General features: G+C 48.2%; 1 protein-coding gene across 1 annotated transcript in view; it reads right to left on the reverse strand.

Annotated features, from left to right (window-relative positions):
• LOC137436088 (CUB and sushi domain-containing protein 3-like) overlaps positions 1-24,603 on the reverse strand; it is a 1,358,203-nt gene that overhangs the window by 74,645 nt on the left and 1,258,955 nt on the right. The window contains exon 57 of the mRNA XM_078786463.1: positions 4,589-4,771. Within this exon, the coding sequence (XP_078642589.1) occupies positions 4,589-4,771 (183 nt within the window). The remainder of the gene's footprint in view (positions 1-4,588; positions 4,772-24,603) is intronic.

A 24,603-nucleotide genomic window follows, 5' to 3' on the forward strand; every position in this document is an offset into this window, starting at 1 on the left:
TCGCTTGAGCAACGCCAGGTACTCTCGCTCTAAACGCGTATATACTTTACTCGGGGTACAAATAAAAATACAACTTTGTCTGGAGGGTAACATAGGCTATGCGACCGCAGCCTAATTCAGGGGTGTGGGGGACCGGGAGGGGGGGGGGGGGCATACATTCTCGATGTAAATGTGTACCGTGTCGCACCACCTGGTGATGGTGGCAGAGGGTATTACAATTTCCTTTTTACCTGGGCAACACTGAGGCTAGAAGCACTCTTTGCACAGGTAATTTTTTCCTCCTTTCCTTCCCCACATCCCCCAAAACAGAGGGGCCTGTCAAAGCCACCCCCTCCCCCAAAAGATGTATATGCAGTATATCTTTCCCCTCCCTCTCCCTTCACCTCTCCGTCCCCTCCCTCTTCCACTCCCCCCACTCCCTTCCTCACCCCTCCCTCTCCTGCCCTCCCCCCCAACCCGGCAATGCCGGGTTACTCTTGCTAGTGATCAATAAAATTAATTTCAAAAATTACAAAAATTATAAAGTGCATATTCCCAGATTGTGTCGCAGCACATTGCCCATCCAAGGTGGGCCTGCTAGCCTGTACAATGCAGGCAACTTCTCACACATCCACCAGACTTCAGGTGAAGGACCTGACAGTTTTGACTGCACATTATTTTTGTGTATGAACAGATGTGTTTTGTAAACATCGCTGAGGGACTGTATAAGTTTCCGAAATTACGATTTTTGTGATGCAATTTTTTATTACATGTAAAGATCAACTCTCTTGCTTGATACACTTCAGAAAAAGATCTTCATAAGGCAGCATGGGAAACTTGACATACCAATAATGCCAACTGCAGTGACCTTTCGGATTTGCTAAAATCGACGCCAGTCTTGGGCAGTGCTAATAAATGCCACCCATCAGAAACACTAAATGTTTGAGAGCGTTACATTTCCAAGATGACAACAACACAACAACAACAGGCATTTTAAGGCCACATTCCTTGCTAGAGCGGGGGTTAGCCTACATTTCCAAGATGAGAGACTGGTAAACTGAAAGCTGGTAAAATGTGGTTCCTTTTAGACGTCTTGGCCAACACCAAGCGACAGACTTGGCATTTAATATGGAATATTTTTTTTTGTGGGGGTGAACTTACTTTTCAAGATGACTTAGAACCAAAAGTTCATTGGAATTATGTTGAAATTATTCTCGATTTTGTTAATGTGACCTTTAAAAGAAACAAAAACCACATTTGACATTTCGAAGCAAATAAATTGATCCTTGAAAGTGATGGAAACTGATATCGAACTCAATTCACGGACAGTACTGTGTTAAACATCTTTACGTTTTCCAGAAGTATCTCTTTATTTTGCACATTAGCCAAAATTTTTTTTAACAAAAACAAAAGTGAAATTACGACTGGGATTACGGACAGTAAAATTACAGTTCAGTACTTCGTGTAACCCCCACGAGCATTCAGGAGAGCACGTACACGTTGAGGCATGTTGTTCACGAGATTTGCCAAGGTTTGGACAGGAATCGCTTGCCATGCAGATACAATAGCCGATTGCAATTCACGCACAGAGGCAGGCTGCTGGTCCAAGTTGTCGATTTGACGCGTTAATTCTGCCCACAAGTTCTCTATCGGATTCATTTCCGGGGACATGGCAGGCCACTCCATATGCTCTACACCATGGTCAGCAAGAAAGTGTTGGATCATGCGAGCATGATGAGGCCGTGCATTGTCATCTTGGAAGACAAAGTTTCCTCGAAGGCTGCACAAACAAATGGAAGCAATGTTTCTTCCAGAATGGCCCCCTGTGCTTGAACTGGTTCAGGTTTCCATTCAGAACAACCAGGTCAGTTTTGCCCCCTGCATGAAAAGCAGCCCAAACGGTCACCCCACCACCTCCAGCTTGGACTCTTGGCACTATACAATCTTCGTTGTAGGCTTCATGCACTTGTCTGCGCACTCGGACGCGGCCATCTTGATGATAGACCAGAAATCTAGACTCGTCACTGAAGAACACATGATTGGCACGATAGCCATACAAGCAGGCTAGCCTGGCACGATAGCCTGCTTGAACCAGTCGTTGGTTGACTAGCCTTCTGGATACAGGCACATTTGTCAGTTGCTGCCACTCAGCCCTAAGCCGATTAGCTGACTTGGTACGGCCATTGCGGACTAACCGGTGCAGCTGGCGATCATCCCTCCTTGTGGTTCTGCGGGGACGTCCTGGCCTCGGTATTGGAGTAGGGACACCCGTCTGAGCATTTCGTTTCAGGATCTTTGACACCTGACCTTGAGTGATGCCATACTGCCAAGCAATAGCACACTGTTTCATGCCGGAATTTCGTAAAGCCACCACTAAATGACAATCAGCATTGTCGAGTTGACGGACCATCTCCAGGGGAAGCGGCAATAACTTTTGTAGACGTGCAGCAGGTGTTTTCCACTAATACAGAACGCAACAACCCTTATATACCAGATTGTGAAGCCAATCGTCAAATGTACCTGTCCGTACATTTTGTCACGCCACATGTGATATAATCCTGTTATTGACTTCTTGCTGCGACAGACAATCAGTGACATGGTTCTTTTAACAAAGAAATCACCGAAGCGTAAAAGAAACTCACCAGATTGATATACCGAGTTCAGAAATTAAACCGAAGTCAAGAAAAAAAAAAAATTCCATATTAAATGCCAAGTCTGTATTTGGCCAGAATTCACGCAAGCTATTAACCTAACCCAATGATTCTGTCACGTTCATCAATGTTAATCCAGAAGAGGAGACAGAAGAGAAAGAATGTGTGAGGTGTTCAAACCAATAATAAGCTAGAGAGAGAGAAAAAAGGAAGATATAAACAACTCAGGTCCATGAGTATTAATTAGCAATTTGTGGGCCCGCAATAAAGTGAAAGGACAATGCTTGATGCTGAATGAAGAGTCATACAAGAGGATGAGTTTAATGGGATTCTTTCTAGTCGTGGTTTCCAGTTTGACACCATTGGGAGTCCACTGATGTGTTAGCTGCGATTGCAGACAAAAAATGGAAGTTGTCCACTCTAACGCCAAAAAAAAAACTCTCACCAGACAAGGCGTGGAAAATCCTGTCAGTGGACCTTTCATCGTGAGTAATGGCCGGTCAAGGCTGAGGTCATAAAGCAAGATGCCTCGTCACACCAGGGCCAACATGCCTGCCACTTGGGACAGGTGTGAATGTGTAACCCCGTGGCACCGCAGACTTTGCTAACAAGCTAGTGGGGCACACACATGGTCGTGAACACAGAGAAGGCTCGCAAGTCCTGCAGACGTGCCCGACAGCAATAAATCTCATCTGATGCCAACGAGTGTGAAGCAAAATTGCTTGAACCAACACGAAGCGTAGTCACTTTAGCCACGAATGAGAAAACAAAGGCCTCAGCTTCACGGAAGCAAACAAGAATCGACAAAATTCAGGCGCAGGTTCTTGGTTTTGACCAAAGACGGTTACAGATATGAAACAGGAACCTCCTTTAGAGGCCATTTTTCCCCGCAAAGCAGGGGTTGGCCTTTTTCGGGCACCTTGTCCCCTTTTTGAAGCAATGCTTTATGGCCGGATGCCCTTCCTGCCTCTTGCGACACACAGGGAATTACCAGTGAACTGGTACTCAATTTGCCGACCTCAGAATGATGACAGGCTGAGTCAACCCCCCTGGTGTTAATTCAGCGATCGACCGGGATTCAAACCCAGGATCCTAGGATCCCAAGCCGGAACCCTAACCGCTAAGCCAACACCAGGCTCAACAGATATCAAACAGGAAAATCTAATATTTAATTTGAGTCCATTATGAACAAACAATATTTCGTACACCTCGGGCAACACGTGCATCCACCTTGCACAAGCGATTAGAGAGCAAGGGACACCATTAACCTTCGGCACACAGCGACAGACCCATTTTCATGCTTCCTGCACCCATCCTCTCCATTCAATTCAGCTAAACTTGTCCACAGATATTTCCTCAATGCTGTCTTTACAATTTTCTACATTTCACATAATCACTTGCCCTCTGCTCATGTTAAGAGGTGGTTATTCGAAATAACTTAATGACGAATCATCAACAGCAAGCAAACAGGCCCATGGGCAAAATTGCATGATCAAGAAATTACATTTTGATGTAATCCAAAGTGCATCCATTACTGTTCTGACTTCATGGATCGAGCTGCAACTGCTGAAGATGTGCAACTGAATTAGTAGCGCATACGGAGTGAATTCATGTGCAACATGATCTACTATCTAATGGGAAAACTGTCTTGCCAACGCTAATATAGTTCACGTTTCACCCATCTCAGAAGGGTGAAACGTGAAGCAAGGAAAAAGTGTAAGCAAGTGTACACATCAGGTTTCATTTTCAAAAAGGATTGGGTTTTGATAGTTAAACAGGAAAAACATGGTTTGTTTGGTAGAATGCGTTGGCATTCAAGGACCAAGCCGATCCAAAAAATGGGAATAAAAAAAATTCTGCGTTATATTCGAAATCTTTTGCTTCTTTCACCAGTTTATAAATAGTAGGCCTGCGCAGCAGACTTTGGCAATTGATAACCACGACAAAAGGTCGCATACCTTTGCACTCGGGCTGCTCACCGCTCCAGTCACTGCTTGGGAGGCAAACCCGCTCATGGGATCCAAGGAGCAAGAAGCCAACGGAACAGCTGAATCGTAGGGTGCTCTTTGTCCGGAGTGACTGCCCCAACCTAACACCATGAGCTGGTATCCCAGGGTCTCCGCACTCCCCGTGGATGTCTCCTGTGGAATAAAGCTAGCCATCACCATTCAAACCTTCGGGCCACACTTTGTGGATGTGTTGAACAAGCAATTCTTAAAAAGCTTTATGTACTTTAAATATTTATCAAGAAATAGTAATTTTGGGATGATGCTCATATTTGACGTCCAATAGAGACACAAACCAGGGATGTCGAATGCACTCGTCGGCAGCTCCGAAGAGACTTCGCTCTCATCCACTTATTACAATCAGCACTGTTCAACATTTGCTTGAGATAGTGCTGCTGAGCTCCATTACAATATTATTGATGATAGCTGATGTACATGTCAAGAATAGGTAATGGGATATCGTATGGGATTTGATAGTATGGAGGGCCATGGAACAATCACAATCCTGTGACATAATGCTGCCAGAAACGCTGCCCAACATAATGGCATGACGTCATCCAGCATGGCAAACACTTTCATAAATTCTCCTCTTGGCTGTTCCTCTTCTTGGCTTTTCCTCTTGATTTCCGCTCTCTCGAGTTATTAGTCTTGGCTTTTGACAACGAACGCTCGAGGCTCTGGACTTCCTTGAATCGTCTGGATTTGGTGTTGGTGTTGGTGAACAAGATCATGAGGACAAACGCGGCTGGAGCGAACGAGCGGGCGTGGCCTGTTTGCTTCACGCACAGAGCCAGGAGTGAGCGGACCGCGCGGCGAGGCCAAGTTCGTGCCCATGGGCAGTGCAGCCTGCGGTTTCACACGCAAGGACGTAGAGGCCTTTAACGATCTTTGATGATTCCTGACGGGGTTCAAGAGCAACTCTGAGCTCAGTGCCCACAATAAATAACAAATTTATTTTCATTCTTATATATTTCCCTTTGTTTGTATTTGAGTCTGTGTGGGGGCACTCCAGTTAGGACTTTATTTTATCGTGCATCATTTGGTTACCGGCATTTCTTCAATAAAGCCGGTATTTTTGTACATTTTAATTCTGTGTCGTTGAGTTAATTTATCCAGGTGCGAAGACGTCGGGTGCAAGCCGTCCAGGTAAGTTTGTCATCCTCCTTTCCCTTGCGTGTAAAGAATATTGTCACTTTTGGATTGAACGCCTTGGAGTAAAGCTCGTTTGGTCATCCGTGTCGCCCTGCGGTGTTCACTACAGGGTAGGCACACGACAATATATATATAGTCTCAAACCTTCATGCGCACCCACCAACCACGCCCACCGAGTTCAACCAGCAGTTTTCAACTCATTCTGTTCAGCAGTTTAGGAATGCACAGAAGTAAAACAAACAAGCAAATCCACAAAAACCAAACATTTCCCAAATTATAAATACTATGATTTAAAAAAACAAGTATTTTGTTCAAATAATGCAAAATATAATACCATAGTTATTGTGGCAGTACAAGGAAATATCTATGGTTATCAATTTATAACAGTTTATTCAATTTTAAATGTGAGTCACTGTCTGAAACATTGCAAACCTAAAATAGATGGATACGACATCAAGCACAGTATGATATTACACCATTCCTCTGTCACAGCACGGAGGAATGGTGTGTATGTTGAGTGATGGATTGTGATTGGTTGATTCTGGCCATAAGGCAGTGGAACCAGATGTCCCAGAGTGAATCGGGGCATTTGGAATGGCTATTGTAGGTTTGAAATAATATTATCCTAAAATCATATCGTACCTGGTGTTGGCTTAACGATTAAGGCGGATGGCTTAAGATCTTAGGCTCTTGAGTTTGAGCCCCTGTCCTGCCATTGAATTAACACTAGGTGAGTTGACTTAGCCTGTCATCCTTCCAAGGTCAGCAAAACCAGTACCACCTTACTGGGGTAATAAGCCATTCAAGTATCTTGCGTCGTCTTGTGACCAATTACTCCCGTGAACCAAACACAATTACTATTTTTCAACTGGGAATATAATTAATTATATTATATACGTGAAAACGCCTACACGAGCTGAGTTGTTGAATGCCAAACTCATGATCCATTGGTTGAACTAACTGGGAATAATCTCATAATAGTTTCAAATTTGAGAACAGCAAGGAGAAACATAATACAGATAGAACGGCACTCGGTAGAACGCATACCTCCGCCAGGCGGAACACGATACTTTTTCTCGCTGATAGGCCGGATCTGCATTCGGACCTTAACCAAAAACCTTAACCAAAAAAAACACAAATTGTTGTTCTTGTTACCAAACGAACTCATCCATGAAGTTTCGGATGAATTCGTCCACAACTCTTTTATATATCCTGTTCACAAACAGACAGACAGGGGTGAAAACATGACCTCCATCCACATTTGGTGATGATGATGCACACTATTCGGCGATGCACTCTATTTTACATTATTTGTACAACAGTGTGCATCCACATTCAGTTTTTTCCTGCTCGACTTGTCAAATAATTTTGTCCTGCTCATCCATATTTTCCACATTGGCATGTCCTGTTGTCTTCCATTTCCTCAACCCCTGGTATTCGCAGTTGACTGAGGAAAGGCCAGCATGATGGGAATGCAGTGATTCTCTGGCACCCAATAACTATTCCACATTGAAGGTCGTTAAGCTAATTGCTTGATGACATCAAGTTGAGTTTCTATGCTTGTCCCACACCATTCCATAGATCATGCTGTTTTGGTGTGGGAAATATACAGACATGAAGTTTGGAAGAATTCTTTTCAACTTTGGGTATGCTGTCCCAATACTTTGGTCATACAGTGTGTACTAGAAAGTATCATCATGAGTCAATAAGTGACATTATGCTCTAACTTCCAGGGATTTCTTTTTATTTGGCAAGGGTACAACTTTAATGCAAGTGTGATTGAATTACAAAAAAAAGTAGTGGATAAGAGCTGGAGAGACATTTCCAAACATATTATGTTATTTGTCTGTGAACATGACACAATGAAAGAGCGTACACTAGAGGTGATGCAGCTGGGCCTGCAAGCTGTAAGCTGAGCATTTGGCACTTTGAAACAATACATGATTGCAGAACATACAAATATTGATGCCTGGTGTTGGCTTAGCGGTTAGGGTGCCGGCTTGGGATCCGAGGATCCTGGGTTCGAATCCCGGTCGATCGATGAATTAACGCCAGGGGGGTTGACTCAGTCTGTCATCCTCATGAAGGTCAGCAAATTGAGTACCAGTTCACTGGTAATTCCCTGTGTTTCGCAAGAGGCGACTAACAGGCGACTAACAGGTTGGCGGCAGGAAGAGCATCCGGCCATAAAACATTGCTTCAAAAAAGGGGACCACGGTGCCCAAAAATAGGCCAACCCCCACTACAACAACAACAACAACAACAACATGCAATTTAAGGCCATATTCCCTGCTAGAGCGGGGGTTAGCCTTGCAGTCCCCATGACAATCTTCTCCATTTTGCCCTATTTTCTGCATCTCTCCTTGTTAACCCCCTTGCCCGCATTTCTTCTTCCACCATCTTTAGCCAAGTCTTTCTCGGTCTTCCCCGTCCTCTACTTCCTTCTACATTCATTTCCATCACTCTTCTCAACCAGTCACTTTCATCCTTCCTCAACACATGACCAAACCATCTCAACCTGTTCCTCTTCACAGCATCAATCACAGGCTATATTCCCATCATCTTTCGCAATTCATCATTTGTCTTCCTCTTTCTCAACGATACTCTGCACATCCACTGAACCATTCGCATTTCTAACCTTTCCAGCCTTCGTTGCTGCTCTACGTTCATTACCCTTGTCTCGCTCCCATAAATCATAACACTTCTCACACATGCAGCATACACCTTTCCCTTCAGCTTCAACGACACTCCCCTCCTCGTCAGCACACCACTCAGTTCCCGAAACTTCTTCCATGCACATCTCACTCTTGCAACCGTTGCCGAGTCTGATCCACCTTCTCCATTCAGCACGTCTCCGAGGTAGCAAAATGTTTTCACACCTTCCAGCTTCACACCGTCTCCAAGATCCAACTCAACATTTCCTCCATCTGTAGCTCCCTCTGTGCACACCTTACATTTGAATGTAGCTGCCACACTGGTTAATGAACCTCTCAGACCACTACATTTTTTATGAACCCACACAGCGCACATTGTACATTGAATGGAGTTCACTCCAACACCCTTCCTGCACACAGCACATGGCCACTTCCCAGTTCTTTCCACCTCACCACATGCTTTACCACATGCCATCACCTTCGTCTTTCCTATATTCACCTTCAGACCTTTTGTCTCCATACATTCCTTCCACTTGTTCATCTTTTCCTTCAGTCCATCCATACTTTCCACAATCACCCCAAGATCATCTGCATCCAACAACTCCGACGGTAAACCCTCCTTTACGTTCTGAGCCAGCACCTCCATCACAGCTACAAATAGTCGTGGACTTAGTACCGACCCCTGATGCACTCCCACCTTCACCTCAAACTCACCACTGTTCCCCTCCTTCGTCCTTAAAGCTGTGCGCGCTCTTTTGTACATTGCCATCACTACTCTCATCAACCATTCCTCCACTCCTAACCTCCTCAATGCCCATGTCACTACTTCACGTGGAACCCTTTCGAATGCTTTCTCCAGATCAACAAACCGAAGAAACAACTTCTTCCTCTTCTCAATGTACTTCTCCTGCAACTGCCTCACAATAAAGAGCGCGTCTGTCGTTCCTCTTCCTGGCATAAATCCAAACTGCATTTCGTCGATCTTCACCTTCTTCCTTATCCTCCTCTCCAACACCCTTTCCAATACCTTCATTCCATGCTCCAATAACTTTATCGCTCGGTACGAGCCACACTCCAGAGGGCCACCTTTCCCCTTGTAGAGAGGGACGAGGGTACTCAGTTCCCAATCCACTGGAATGCGGCCTTCTTTCACCACCAGATTACAGATCTCTGTCATTCTCTTCACACCCCAACTTCCTGCTGTCTTCAACATATCTCCCACAACTCCCGTCGGCCCTCCCACTTTTCTACTCTTCATTTCTTTTATCGCTTCCTCAACTTCCTTCTCAGTTATCTTCTCTGCCGATCCTAAAACTGGGTTACTCTCTATGTTGCCATCCCATTCATTCTCTGTATTCAACAGCATTTCCATATATCTTTTCCATCTTCCTTTAATTCCATCTGGGTCCACAACGATTTGTCCCACTTCATCCTTCAAGCAACTCACCCCCATCACATCACACCTCTCTTTCGCTATCTGCTTTGCAATCCTGAATACCGCTCTCTGACCCTCTTCCGAATCCAAGCTTTCTCCGAACATGTTCCTACATGCCTCCTGCGCCTTTGCTACCTCTTTCTTTGCAGCCTTCTTGACTGCCTTATAACTTTCATGCTCTGCTTTTTCTGCTCCCGTACCCTTCGCCTTCTGCCACTCCTTGAACTTCTTCTTCCTTCTTCCTCCATGTATCACACCTCTCTTTCGCTATCTGCTTTGCAATCCTGAATACCGCTCTCTGACCCTCTTCCGAATCCAAGCTTTCTCCGAACATGTTCCTACATGCCTCCTGCGCCTTTGCTACCTCTTTCTTTGCAGCCTTCTTGACTGCCTTATAACTTTCATGCTCTGCTTTTTCTGCTCCCGTACCCTTCGCCTTCTGCCACTCCTTGAACTTCTTCCTCTTCTCGTCAATCATCTTTTCAACTTCCTCATCCCACCACCATGTTTCCGAGTGCCTCGGTGGTCCTTTTGTCCATCCACATACCTCACCAACGGCTCCCAACAGACTATCTTTCATTGACATCCAACCACGTTCAAGGTCAACCACATCATCCTCGACCCTACTCAGCCTCTCTTTTAATGCCTCCCTTACTGTCACCTCTTTCAACCTCCACACCTTCATTCTCAGTTGGTACTTCACCCGCCGAGCTCTCCTCGCACCTTTCACCCTTATGTCACAGACAACCAAGTGGTGCTGTGAAACAGCCTCCTCCCCCGGGATCACCTTTGTGTCCCGGAGGTGCCGTCTATCTCGCCTACGCACCATCAGGTAGTCAACGGTTGTCATCGACCCACATGACGTGTATGTAACAAGCTTATTATCCTCTTTCTGGAACTGAGTATTACAAATCCACAAATCAGCTCCATCAGCAAACTCCAAAATCCTTTCCCCTTCTCCATTTCTCACACCATATCCGTATCCCCCATGAACTCCCTCAAAACCGTCCATGCTCCTTCCCACATGTCCATTTAGGTCTCCTCCTACCACAACAACTTCCTCATCTTTCACGTTTTCCATCAGCTTCTCTATCGCACACCAGAACTTGTCCTTCTCTTCATCGCTTCGACCAACCTGTGGAGCATATCCCGAGATGACGTTCACCAAGAGCTTTCCAATCATCATTTTCACCATCATCAACCTATCACTCACTCTAGTCACACTCACCACACTGTCTACAAACTACTCAGAAAACAGGACACCAACACCATTCACGCCCTCCGGGCACCCTTGCCACACAAACTTGTATTTCTGTCCCTGCCTACCCTTCACCATTCTCACACCACTTCCCTTCCATCTCGTCTTTTGCACACAACATATGTCCACTCTTCTTCTGATCAATACTTCCACCACTTCTCCTGATCTCCCTGTCATTGTCCCTACATTCCATGTCCCAAACCTCAGAAACCGATCTCCACTTCGGGCTGCACCCTGCCCATATGTAGTTGTAATTGTTATGGTTCTCTTTTTGAGGCAATGTTTTTATGGCCGGATGCCCTTCCTGACGCCAACCCTCTTAGTCGCCTCTTACGACACGCAGGGATACTGTGTACCTATTCTAACCAGGGTACACACCGGGAGCCAACCCCCACTCTGCGGGGGAAAATAGCCTCTAAAGGCGGTTCACAACATACAAGTATTGCTTTCTTTGGCAAGGAGGGCAATTAGTGAGAAAAGAAATTCCACAGATTGATGAACCAAAAGCAGGGTCAGGTGAGCGTGCAGCAGGTGTTAAACGGCGGGTCCGCGTCGTCGACTGCATTCATTTGTGGCCGCACGCGGAGCAGCGTGGATAGTTGCCGGATGCCGCAGAGCGTTACACCTTTTTACCACCGCACCACCACTGTTAGGCAATTAGTTTTGCGAGATGCACCGGAGGATCATATCCGACATTGTTAATGACAAAGATTGCGAGGTCAATTATTATCATCCCGTGAACTGAAACCACAACATCATATCACTCGGTTATCAGATTAGTAAGTGGTCCTCAGCATGAGCAGTATGCAACTGATCTGTATTACATGTTGTCATGATTACAATAGTGGGTGATTGAAGGCATAGTGTAAAATAAAGTGAAAATACTCATATATTGTGAAAGTTGCATTGCAGCGATACATTAGATAATGGTAACAAAAATGCAAGTAACATAATCTAGAGTTCAATTTTGACATTTACTGGTGAGTCTGGGGGTTTTCGTTTCACATTGTTTCAATAAATACCATCTCGTTAGCAAATCGCAAAATGCTTTTCTTCCAGTTACTTATTTTACCAACATAGGAAAAATAAGTAAATGTAAAGAAAAAAAAGCTCTAAAACGAGATGGTTTTCAAAGAATACCTACCCTGCACAGTCGACTTGGTGTGAGCCAACTCTTTTGTTTTTAAGAGTTTTTCCTTTGATACAATATGGCTGCCAGACCAAGTGACTGATGACATCATTAATTTACATTCTCCAATATAATTGTTGCGTAGATCACACTCAATAAATTTCACACTGATCGGACTAAGCGTTGCACTTGTTGAATTATGACGTCATAATTAAGGCACCCATGACATCATCGTTACCAACACTTATTCTCCATGCAGAGTTCTTTACAATGAGAGACGTTTCATTTTTCGCATGGAGCGTTGTCGGATATAGAGGGTCAAGAGGACCAAGATGGCGCCTGCACCACGTGACCTAATATGTCATAATTATCATTAAAAATTGTACGAGATGAGTTGCTCTTATTGTCAAAATTTCGTGTCCATCGGACTAACAGTTGCAGAGAAAATAGAAATTTCCTACTGATCAGATCAAGCATTATACTTGTCGAATTATGACATCATAATGAAGGCATTGATGACATCATCATTAACATATCTTATTCCCCATAGTGAGTACTTGACAATGAACCATGTTTCAATTTTTTCCACTGAACGGTTTCGGAGATATAGAGGCGCAAATTTTTTCCAAGATGGCGTCCGTACAAAGATGATGATGCAAAGATAGGTTGCTGGTCAGTAGCTTAACTGTGTTGACATGGTCACCTGCTTGTAGCATGACAAGCTAGCACACCGTTGGAAAAGGCCCAATGTTGGCAAAGGTTGGGATGGTCGCAAGATGATTTCCGACGTTGGTCCAACGGTAGCCACATGGCATGAAAGAGTTGGAACAATGGCCATGATTGGGCCAACGTTAATCCACCGTCAGTGTGTTAACTGGGTGACGTTCAATGCAAGTCACAAGATTTCACGCTGTCTCTCCTCAAGGATCAGCAATCAAACCATCTAATTCACTCCTCTGGACTACCAATAAAAAAGCTGCAGTTATTGGAACTCATTGGGTTACCTATCTATATATATAAAACACAGTTTGTGTGTGTGTGTGTGTGTGTGTGTGTGTGTGTGTGTGTGTGTGTGTGTGTGTGTGTGTGTGTGTGTGTGTGTGTGTGTGTGTGTGTGTGTGTGTGTGTGTGTGTGTGTGTAATGTTACCGATAGACTCCTAAACGGAGAGGCTTACGTGCTTGATATTTGACATAGACATGGCCATTGAGCGTGGGACGAACATGGCCGAACTCAAAATATTTGACGATCCATATTTTTTATTCATATTTACCTCAGCGCATTTCAGCGCACGGAATCAACGGAATCAGCGCAGGTGGGCGCTGATTCGCTCAGAGCGATCACGTGATGACGCTATGAACGCTATGACGCTATGAACGATATGACGCCATGAAAAAAATATCGCTTTGACGCTATGACGCCATGACGCTATGAAAAAAAAAATCGCTATGACGCTATGACGCCATGACGCTATGAAAAAAAAAATCGCTATGACGCTATGAAACGCTATGACGCTATGAACGATATGACGCTACGAACGCTATGACGCTATGAAAAAATAAATCGCTCGCTTTGCCAAGAGGCTCGCTCCCCCACCCGTTCCCCTCCCCTCCCCCTCCCCTCCCCCGCCCGGCAATGCCGGGTACTTCTGCTAGTCTTCCATAATCTGTCATCGGAAAAACATATCACGAAGCTAACATCAAAGGCCAGTCACTATCTGGTTGTGACATGCAGAAATAAGATAAATAATTGAATAGAAACAATGACACTCTTCGACGTCACGACATCGATCGATATGCCTCAGCCCACATTATTTCATCATTATATCATGCTTGTAACAAGTATGATTTAAATACATTCAGCTGTTCTCAAGTATCACACACTTTTACCTCACATGACCTCTGACCTCACCAAAATCACAAAATCACCTCACCCCTCAACTTTGATGCCAAAATATAATCAGATAATCTTTGCATAATAATATATACTTATACCAAGTTTGGCGAAAATCCCATCACTGGTTCACAAGCTATCACGGTAACAGGATTTTTACCGAACATGACCTTTGACCTCTTAAAGCAAAAATGCAACCATTCATGTTTACATCATTAAGTAGTCACGGCCAAAAATATTGGCACCCTTGAACTTTCTTCAAATAATGCACCATTTCTTCCAGAAAATTGTTGAAATAAAAAAATATTTTGGTATCCACATCGGTATTTCTTTGGTTTGCAATGGAACAAAACCAAAAAAGCTGAAAAAATTACTAAATCTCAGCTTATTCCACACAGAAATCCTAAAATGGCCTGGACAATATTATTGGCACCTTTTCGAAGTTGTTGGAAATAATTAGATTTCAAGCAGGTGATTCTCCTTCACTTTGGAATTGAACTCACCTGTGGTGAGTTGCAGGTGCCTGCAATATAAAAATCACTCATTCAACCAGTTTGAATGGAGAAAAGGAGTCATTCTGCTGTTTTGTGTCACTGTATGTACCGCAATGAGCATGGAGAAAAGAAAGAAAACCAGGGAATTGTCTGAGGAGGTCAGACACAAGATTGTAGCCAAGCATAGCATGGACAATCTCAAGGCCACAAATCCATCTCCAGAGACCTTGATGTTCCCGTATCCACCGTACGCAATGTTATCAGGAAGTTTAAGGCCCATGGCAATGTAGCCAACCTCCCTGGACGTGGCTGCAAAATAAAACTTGATTGAAGATGGCAGCGGGATTGTTCAAATGGTGGAGAAAGCACCTCAATCAACTGCCAAACAGATTCAAGCTGACCATCAGACACAAGGTACGACAGTTTCAACTCGCACCATCCGTTGCCAACTCAATGAAAGGGGGTTATATGGTAGGAGACCCAGGAGGACCCCACTGCTAAGAAAGCCCAACTGGAGTTTGAACACACTTGACCAAGCCAAAATCCTTCTGGGAGAATGTCCTTTGGACAGATGAGACCAAATTAGAGCTGTTTGGTAAAGCACATCATCTCTATGTTTACAGAAAACAAAATGAAGCCCTCAAAGAAAAGAACACCTTCCCTACAGTCAACCATGGAGGAGGCTCAGTGATGTTTTGGGGTTGCTGTGCTGCCTCTGGCAATGGGTGCACTGGATAAGGAAGAATTGACAAACTCTGTTTGCTTCCAAATCTGATGTACCTGACCCATCCCACTTTGTCCCCATCTTACTGCTTTGTACCGATATGGACTTTGCATCCTTCTCACCTGAGAAGGTAGAGAAAGGTCTGTCTCGCCTTGACCATACTTCGGCGACTGGCCCAGATGGCATCAGTGCCAACGTTCTCAAATACTGCTCTTCTGTTTTGTTTTGTTGTTGTTTCTGTTTTTACTTGTGAAAATTGAAGATTTTTCAAGTATATTGGTTGGTTTTGTGCGTTATTACCTTCGCAAAAGCGGAAGGTTATGTTTTGATCGCTGTGTATTTATTTGTATGTCTGTGTGTGTGTGTGTATGTTATTCGCATAACTCAAAAAGTATTCAACCGAATTGCATGAAATTTGGTGGGATGATTGGTTATTATACGGGACACATTTGATTAGATTTTGGGAGCAATCGGGTCAAAGGTCAAGGTCAAGGTCACGAAAAGGTCAAAATCGTATTTTTGTTGTTCTGTTCCCTACACTCCCATGCCAAGTACAGAACAGTAGCTGCGGCGAAGGTATGCGCTCTACCGAGTGCCCGTTCTAGTTCTGTCTGTTTGTCTGTCTGTATGTATGCATGTCAGTCGCCGACAGGTCACAATTTTCAACCGATCTTCACGAAACTTCATCAAATGGTAGAGTTGGTCATCAGCAAGAAGCCTATTGTTTTTGGGGTCAAAAAGTCAATAGGTCAACATAGGCCAAAGGTCACCAACTTTGTCAAACTTTAAAATCCTCAATTTTCATCCGATTGACTTGAAATTCGAAGAGGACTTGCATAACTGGTCACTGAATTCAACCACCAATTATATTTTAGGTCAACATAGGTCAAAAGGTCAACATAGGCCAAATTTATAAAATCCTCAATTTTCATCTGATTGACTTGAAATTTTTTAGAGGATTTGCATACCAGATCACTGAATTCAACCACCAATTAGTTTTGAGGTCATCGTAGGCCAGCAACTTATTTTAGGGATTTCGCAAGTTTAGTGCTATGCACGACATATTACTTGTTTTTGTTTTGTTTTGTCTGTCCTATTTAGTCTGTTCTTGACTTTTCCGTAAGGCTTGGAAAAGGCATGTTTCCATCCTGACAAAAGCCATCACACATCATCTTATAAATCTGAAGGTCAAACTCTCCAACTACTCTCCTCTCTCTAATCTAAGTCATTGTGATGCCTTGTCAATTCTGTCTCTGGTGTATGCTCCCACTCCCTCCTGTCCTCCCTCAACGCAAATGGCTGCACTGGGGACTATTCCACATAAACTGTCTTTGCCTCAAAATATCATGTACTCAGCCCATCAGATCTCATCATTGAGCAAGTGCTGATGAGAAGCATGAAGACTAGTGGTGCCTCACAAGAGTGTGAGGGGTGACGGAGCAACGGTCTGACATTGGTGCTGTCCATTCCAGCTTGTGGTGAAGTCACCAAAGCCATACGAGAGCTGACAGGTGTAAGCTACAGCACAGGGGAGCAGAATAATGACATGACCAAAACTAGGCAGGCTCGTATTTGGGAAGGAACACAAAGTTCTCAAATATCTCCAAGATAAGAACCCATTCACTCCTGATCCAAGTTTGCAGAACATCTCTACATTGTACATGTACACTACCAGTAGAGATGTTCTGCAAACCTGGATCAGGAGTGAATGGGTTATCTTGGAGATAGTGTCAATGTGGACATGGCAACGGCTATTGGAAACAGCATTCTAGATAACGTACAGTCACGTGAAAAAGTAAGTACACCCCATGTAAAGTTTTGACTTTTTCAACATATTTCAACATACAGCTATTTGATCTTCATTTCACCAATATTGAGAGAAAAAGGTGATATAATATAACAAATATCATGGAACATTTACATTTTGTAGTCCATTGTATAATATAAATAACATAAATGCAAATTTCGCATGTGGAATAAGTAAGTACACCCTTGGCTCTCATAGGTGGTATTGCCCCCTTTGGCAGAAACAACCTCAATAGGCGTTTCTTATAACTGTCTACCAGTCTCTGACATCGACTGGGAGAAATTTTTGCCCACTCCGCCATGCAGAATTATCTCAGCTGTGCGATGTTTGAGGGGTTTCTTGCATGCACAGCTCGTTTCAAATCCCCACAACATCGCCATGGGATTTAGATCCAGGCTTTGACTTGGCCATTCCAGAACCCTCCATTTCTTTATTTTCAGCCATTCCTTGGTGGATTTACTGGTATGTTTAGGGTCATTGTCATGTTGCAAGGTCCACCTTCGATTGAGCTTCAACTCTCCAACAGATGGCCTCACATTATCCTCAAGCACCCTCTGGTACAATGAAGAATTCATAGTGGATTCTATGATGGTGAGCTGCACAGGCCCTGATGCAGCAAAGCTGCCCCAAACCATAATATTTCCACCACCATGCTTTACAGTTGGTATCAGGTTCTTGTGGTCAAATGCTGTCTTTGATTTTCGCCAAACATGTCTTCTGGTACTGTGGCCAAATAGCTCTACCTTTGACTCATCTGCCCAGAGCACATTGTTCCAGAAGTGCTGGTCTTTGCCTAGGTGTCCATTGGCAAACTTTAGTCTTGCCCTGATGTTCTTTCTGGACAGCAAAGGTTTCCTCCTGGCACACCTCCCATGTAGATCAAATTTGTGCAGCCTCTTTCTCATGGTAGACTCGTGCACTTTGACATAAACAGTGGCAAGATCTACCTGTAGGTGCCGTGATGACATTCTGGGGTTCTTAGAGACTTCTTTCAGCATCTTGTGGTCTGCTCTCTGGCTGAACTTGCTGGGCCGGCCTGGCCTGAACAAGTTGGCAGTTGTTTGGAATCTTCTCCACTTGTAGATGATCTTCCGGACAGTCGAATGATTGATTTCAAATTGTTTGGAGATCTTTTAAAATCCCTTCCCAGACTCGTAGGCATCTACAACCTTCTTTCTGAAGGCCTCAGGGAGCTCTTTTGATCTAGACATGGTGACGCTGCACACTTCAACAACAAAGAGGAAACCAAACTAATTGTCTGAGGTTTAAATACGACAGGTTCCTCCAAGATCCTCTCTAACGATGTTCTAATCATTTGCACCTGAGCTGGTGCACCTGATTCTAATTTTAGGTATTTGAAGTAGTGATAAATGTTGGGGTGTACTTACTTTTTCCACATGCGAAATTTACATTTATGTTTATTTAAATTATACAATGGACTACAAAATGTAAATGTTTCATGATAGTTGTTATATTATATTGAAGGAGCACGGGCTCCAGCATGAGACGGACAAAATGACGGGCAAGACACAGACTCATCCGAGAAGATATTTATTCGTAAAAGCAACTCGGGAATACTGAAAAGCCCGTTTATCGGGCTGCCTTATAAAGCACAACCAGAAACCGAAACCGAAAGCCACGCCTCTCAGGCGAGGCGTGCTTCGGTGGTCACGTGATCAACAGGTGTAGCTGATTATACCCGCACGCGCGGCACGCTTTGGTGGTCACGTGACCAGCCACTCTGGCGCCGTGGTTCCCCGCCGGTGACGTCACCGGCTGGAGCAAGGAGATTCTGATGCTGGTCTTGCTTGGGGGACCCATGGGTCGCTACACACGCCCCCCCAGAATGGACTTGGTCCAGGCAGGTCAACCTGAGGGGGGTCCGGATGACCCGACCGAAACGACCCTTGGTCAGTCGCGGGGGGGGGGGGGGGGGGGTCCGGTGTGGTGGTGGGTGGTCAGACGGGGGGTGTAGTGGATGGGGGGCGGCCGCGCCGCGGTGGTAGAGACAGCCGTGGTGGCTGGCCGACATCCATGTGGGCCGGTTTGAGGCGGTCCAGCGAGATGCGGTCCGCACGGCCGCCGATGCTGACGATGAAGGACTTGTTGTCCCGGCGTAGGACCCGGAAGGGTCCGTCGTATGGTGGCCGGTGCGGCCCCCGGTGCACGTCGTGGCGCACAAAGACGTACTCCGCCGTGCGGAGTGCTGGGGGGATGTAGGAGTGGGGGTCGCCGTGGCCGGACGTTGGCACCGGGGCGAAACGTTGGGCGGCCTCCTGGAAGTCCGTGCGCTGGCGCGTGGCGGACCAGGGGCTGGTGGCGTCGGGCACGAACTCGCCCGGGACGCGGAAAGTCTGGTCGTACACCAGCTCGGCGGTGGATGCCTGGAGGTCCTCCTTGGGGGCCGTGCGGAGGCCCAAAAGGACCCACGGGAGCTGGTTGGCCCACCCGTCGTCCTGGAGGCCGGCCATGAGAGCGGCCTTCATGGACCGGTGAAACCGCTCGCACAACCCATTGGCTTGGGGGTGGTAGGCCGTGGTGCGGTGCAGAGTGACTCCCAACGAGCGGGCGACCGCGCCCAAAAGTTCGGACGTGAACTGTGGGCCGCGGTCGGACGAGATGTCCGCCGGTGCGCCGAAGCGCGCGACCCAGGTGGCGATGAATGCCTGCACCACGTCGGCGGTGGTGGTGGAGGTGAGGGGCATGGCCTCTGGCCACCTGGTGGTCCTGTCCACCATGGTGAGCAGGTGGGTGAACCCCCGCGATGGGGGCAGGGGACCCACCAGGTCCACGTGGACGTGGTCGAAACGCCGCTCGGGCACGGTGAAAGGAGCCAACGGAGCCAGGGTGTGACGGTGGACCTTGGCCCGCTGGCAGACTGTGCAGGCGTTGGCCCAGTCGCGGACGTCCCGTCGCAACCCGTGCCAGACGAAGCGTGCCGACACCAGCTTCTGGGACGCCTTCCGGCCTGGGTGCGAGAGGTCGTGGAGGGAAGCGAAAATGCGCCGCCGCCAGGAGACCGGCACGACGGGGCGCGGTCGGCCTTCGGAGACGTCGCAGAGCAGGACCGTGCCCACGAAGGGGACGTCAGCCAAGCGGAGGCCCGTGTCTGCCACCCTGAGCGCCTGCACCGTGCCGTCGGTGGCCTGGTCCGTCGCTATCAGGGCGAAATCCACGCCGAGGTGGACGGCGTTGGTGCCGGCTCGAGAAAGGCAGTCGGCCACGGTGTTGTCTTTCCCGGCGACGTGCCGGATGTCCGTGGTGTATTCCGACACGGTGGAGAGGTGGCGCTGCTGGCGGGCCGGCCACGGCTCCGTGACCTTGGCCATTGCGAAAATCAATGGCTTGTGGTCGACAAAGGCCGTGAATGGGCGGCCCTCCAGGAGGTGGCGAAAATGGCGGACAGCCAGGTACAGCCCGAGGAGCTCGCGGTCGAACGTGCTGTACTTCAGCTCGTTGGCCAGGAGTTGCCGGCTGAAGAAGGCGAGCGGCTGCCAGGCCCCGTTCACCCATTGCTCATGGACCGCGCCCACGGCGCAGTCGGAGGCGTCCGTGGTGAGGGCGATGGGGGCATGGGGTACCGGGTGGGCCAGCAGCGTGGCGTTGGCGAGGGCCCGTTTTGCGCCGGCAAAAGCCGCGTCCATGTCCGTGGACCAGACGACGTTGTGCTTCGCCGGCTGGCCGCGGAGGGCGGCGTACAAGGGCCGCATGAGTTGCGCCGCTCGGGGCACGAAGCGGTGATAGAAGTTCACCATCCCGAGGAACTCCTGCAGCGCCTTGACGGAGCGGGGGCGCGGGAAAGCGGCGATGGCCTCGACTTTGGCCGGCAGCGGCACAGCGCCGTTCCGGGTGATGCGGTGGCCCAAAAAGTCGATCGTCGCCGCACCAAAGTGACATTTAGCCGGGTTGTCAATCAAGCCGTGCTCGCTGAGGCGGCCGAACAGCGTCCGGAGGTGGAGGAGGTGCTCAGCTCTGGACGTGCTGGCGACGAGGATGTCATCCAGGTAGGTGAAGAGGAACGGCAGGTCGCGCAGCACGCCGTCCATCAGGCGCTGGAACGCCTGCGCCGCGTTTTTGAGGCCGAAGGGCATCCGGAGGAACTCGAAGAGGCCGAAAGGTGTGATCACGGCCGTCTTCGGGATGTCGGCCGGGCGGACGGGCACCTGGTGGTACCCCCGAATCAGGTCCACTTTAGAAAAAATGGTCCGCCCCGCCAACCGGGCGGAAAAATCCTGGATGTGCGGGACGGGGTACCTGTCGGGGGTAGTAGCGTCGTTGAGGCGGCGGTAGTCGCCGAATGGCTGCCATCCGCCCCCCGGCTTCGGGACGATGTGCAACGGCGAGGCCCAGGCGCTGTCGGAACGCCGCACGATGCCGAGGTGCTCCAGCGCCGTGAACTCGGCCTTGGCGACGGCGAGTTTGGCGGGGTCGAGACGGCGAGCCCGGGCGTACACCGGCGGGCCCGTAGTGGGGATGTGATGCTCGATGCCGTGCCGCACCGCGATGGCTGAAAACGTCGGCCACGTGAGGGCCGGGAACTCCGCGAGGAGACGTGCGAAGTCGTCTGCCAATGGGAGGGCGCAGGAAAACTCGGTGGGTGCGGCCCGGCTCAAGGCGCACGCCAGGGAGCTGAAAGTCTCGGCGTTGACGAGACGCCGGCGTTTCACGTCTACCAGCAGCCCGTGGGCGCACAGGAAATCGGCCCCGAGCAAAGCCATGGGGACGTCCGCCGTCACGAACTCCCAGTGAAAGAGCTGGCTGCCGAAGCGGAGGGTGACGGTGCGTGGGCCGAAGGTGAGGATGGCGGAGCCGTTGGCCGCGACCAATGGGGGGCCGCAGACGGCGGCCCGCCTGTCCTCCGCCAAAGCGGGAATGACGCTCAGCTGGGCGCCGGTGTCGCAGAGGAAGCGCCGCCCCGACGCTCGGTCCGTGATGAACAGCAGGTTTCCGGAACGGCCGGCGTTCATTGCTGGTAGGGAACGCCGGCTCGCCCGTTTCCCGACTTGCCGAACGTGCACGGGGGTCGGCATGATCGGGCCTGCCGCCCGAACCTGGCGTGGAAATAGCACCAGGCCGGGTCCGGCGGGGGCTCCGGTCGACGCGTCGGGACCGGGCAATGCGGCGTCGCCGCTGCCAGTCGTGCCGGCCCGGTGGTCTCCGGGAAGGAAACTGCGTCACGGGCGGCGGGCGGGAAGGCTCCCGGCCGCCACCCCGACGAGCTGGCTCGCCGTTCCGGCGAGCTGGCTTGCCGAAGCGATCTTGTCGGCCTCCTTGGCGAGGTCGCGGGGGTTTACGATGGTCGTACCTGCCAGGAAGACCCGTACCGGGGCCGGGAGCTGGCGAAGAATGAGCTCCTGAAACAGGAAATCCGAGGGGTGCTCGCCGAGCAACGCGAGCATGTAGTCCATGCGCTCGGACGGGCGCGTATCGCCGAGCTCAGGTAGGTCGAGCAGGCGTCATGCGCGCTCAGCCTGGGAGAGGGCGAACGCGCCCAGCAGAAGTGCCTTGATGGCGTCGTACTTGCCGTCAGCGGGCGGGTTCTGGAGGAAGCTCAGGCAGCGGACGGCGGTCGCGGAGCCGAGCGCGGCGACCACGTAATGGTAGCGGGTGGCGTCCTCTGTGATGCCACGCAGGGCGAACTGGGAGTCCGCCTGCACGAACCAGACGGCGGCATGTGCTTCCCAGAAGGTGGGCAGCCTGAGGGACACTGCGGTGTCCATCGCGTGTTGCAAATTCGGGGTCACCAGTGAAGGAGCACGGGCTCCAGCATGAGACGGACAAAATGACGGGCAAGACACAGACTCGTCCGAGAAGATATTTATTCATAAAACCAACTCGGGAACACTGAAAAGCCCGTTTATCGGGCTGCCTTCTCGGACGAGCCTTATAAAGCACAACCAGAAACCGAAACCGAAACCGAAACCACGCCTCTCAGGCGAGGCGTGCTTCGGTGGTCACGTGATCAACAGGTGTAGCTGATTATATCCGCACACGCGGCACGCTTTGGTGGTCACGTGACCAGCCACTATGGTGCCGTGGTTCCCCGCTGGTGACGTCACCGGCTGGAGCAAGGAGATTCTGATGCTGGTCTTGCTTGGGGGACCCATGGGTCGCTACAATATCACCTTTATCTATCACCTTGTTATATATATATATATATTTTTTATATCACCTTTATCTATCAATATTGTTGAAATGAAGATCAAACAGCTGTATGTTGAAATATGTTGAAAAAGTCAAAACTTTACATGGGGTGTACTTACTTTTTCACGTGACTGTAGATAGGAAAACTGCTGCAGAATATACATTCAAGAGAAAAGACCGAGTTGTCACACTAGACAGGAAGTCATCAGTCAAGATTGATGGCGAAGCAGTGCAGGTTGACCCACAACCCTTTTCCAGCAACTCACATTGGCCTCAAAAGCAAGCATGACCTGGAGTCTGTCTTCAAGTATGAATTATGCATTCACCCGCCAGTCCTCTTGAATTCCTCTCGACTGCTTCGAGAACCACAAAAGCCAATCTTAGCTGATGCAGTCTGGACCCTTTTGACACCAGGTGTCACTGGGGTATAACTGATGAGGTGCAGTATGTATTGGATGTCAAGGTACTCGTTCAGTACATCACATGGATACGTTTGGGCCAAATACAAGGACATATGGACTCTCTACACTGAGTATGTCACAAACAACAACAACAACAACATGCATTTTAAGGCCATGTTCCCTGCTAGAGCGGGGGTTAGCCTTGCGGTCCCCATGACAATCTTCTCCATTTTGCCCTATTTTCTGCATCTCTCCTTGTTAACCCCCTTGCCCGCATTTCTTCTTCCACCATCTTTAGCCAAGTCTTTCTCGGTCTTCCCCGTCCTCTACTTCCTTCTACATTAACTTCCATCACTCTTCTCAACCAGTCACTTTCATCCTTCCTCAATACATGACCAAACCATCTCAACCTGTTCCTCTTCACAGCATCAATCACAGGCAATATTCCCATCATCTTTCGCAATTTATCATTTGTCTTCCTCTCTCTCAACGATACTCCGCACATCCATCGAACCATTCGCATTTCCACCCTTTCCAGCCTTCGTTGCTGCTCTACGTTCATTACCCATGTCTCGCTCCCATAAATCATAACACTTCTCACACATGCAGCATACACCTTTCCCTTCAGCTTCAGCGACACTCTCCTCCTCATCAGCACGCCACTCAGTTCCTGAAACTTCTTCCATGCACATCTCACTCGAGCAACCGTTGCCGAGTCTGATCCACCTTCTCCATTCAGCATGTCTCTGAGGTAGCAAAATGTTTTCACACCTTCCAGCTTCACGCCGTCTCCAAGATCCAACTCAACATTTCCTCCATCTGCAGCTCCCTCTGTGCACACCTTACATTTGAATGTAGCTGCCACACTGGTTAATGA

This window comes from Myxine glutinosa, chromosome 11 (assembly GCF_964187855.1).
Source record: "Myxine glutinosa chromosome 11, kmMyxGlut1.1, whole genome shotgun sequence".
Taxonomy (NCBI): domain Eukaryota; kingdom Metazoa; phylum Chordata; class Myxini; order Myxiniformes; family Myxinidae; genus Myxine; species Myxine glutinosa.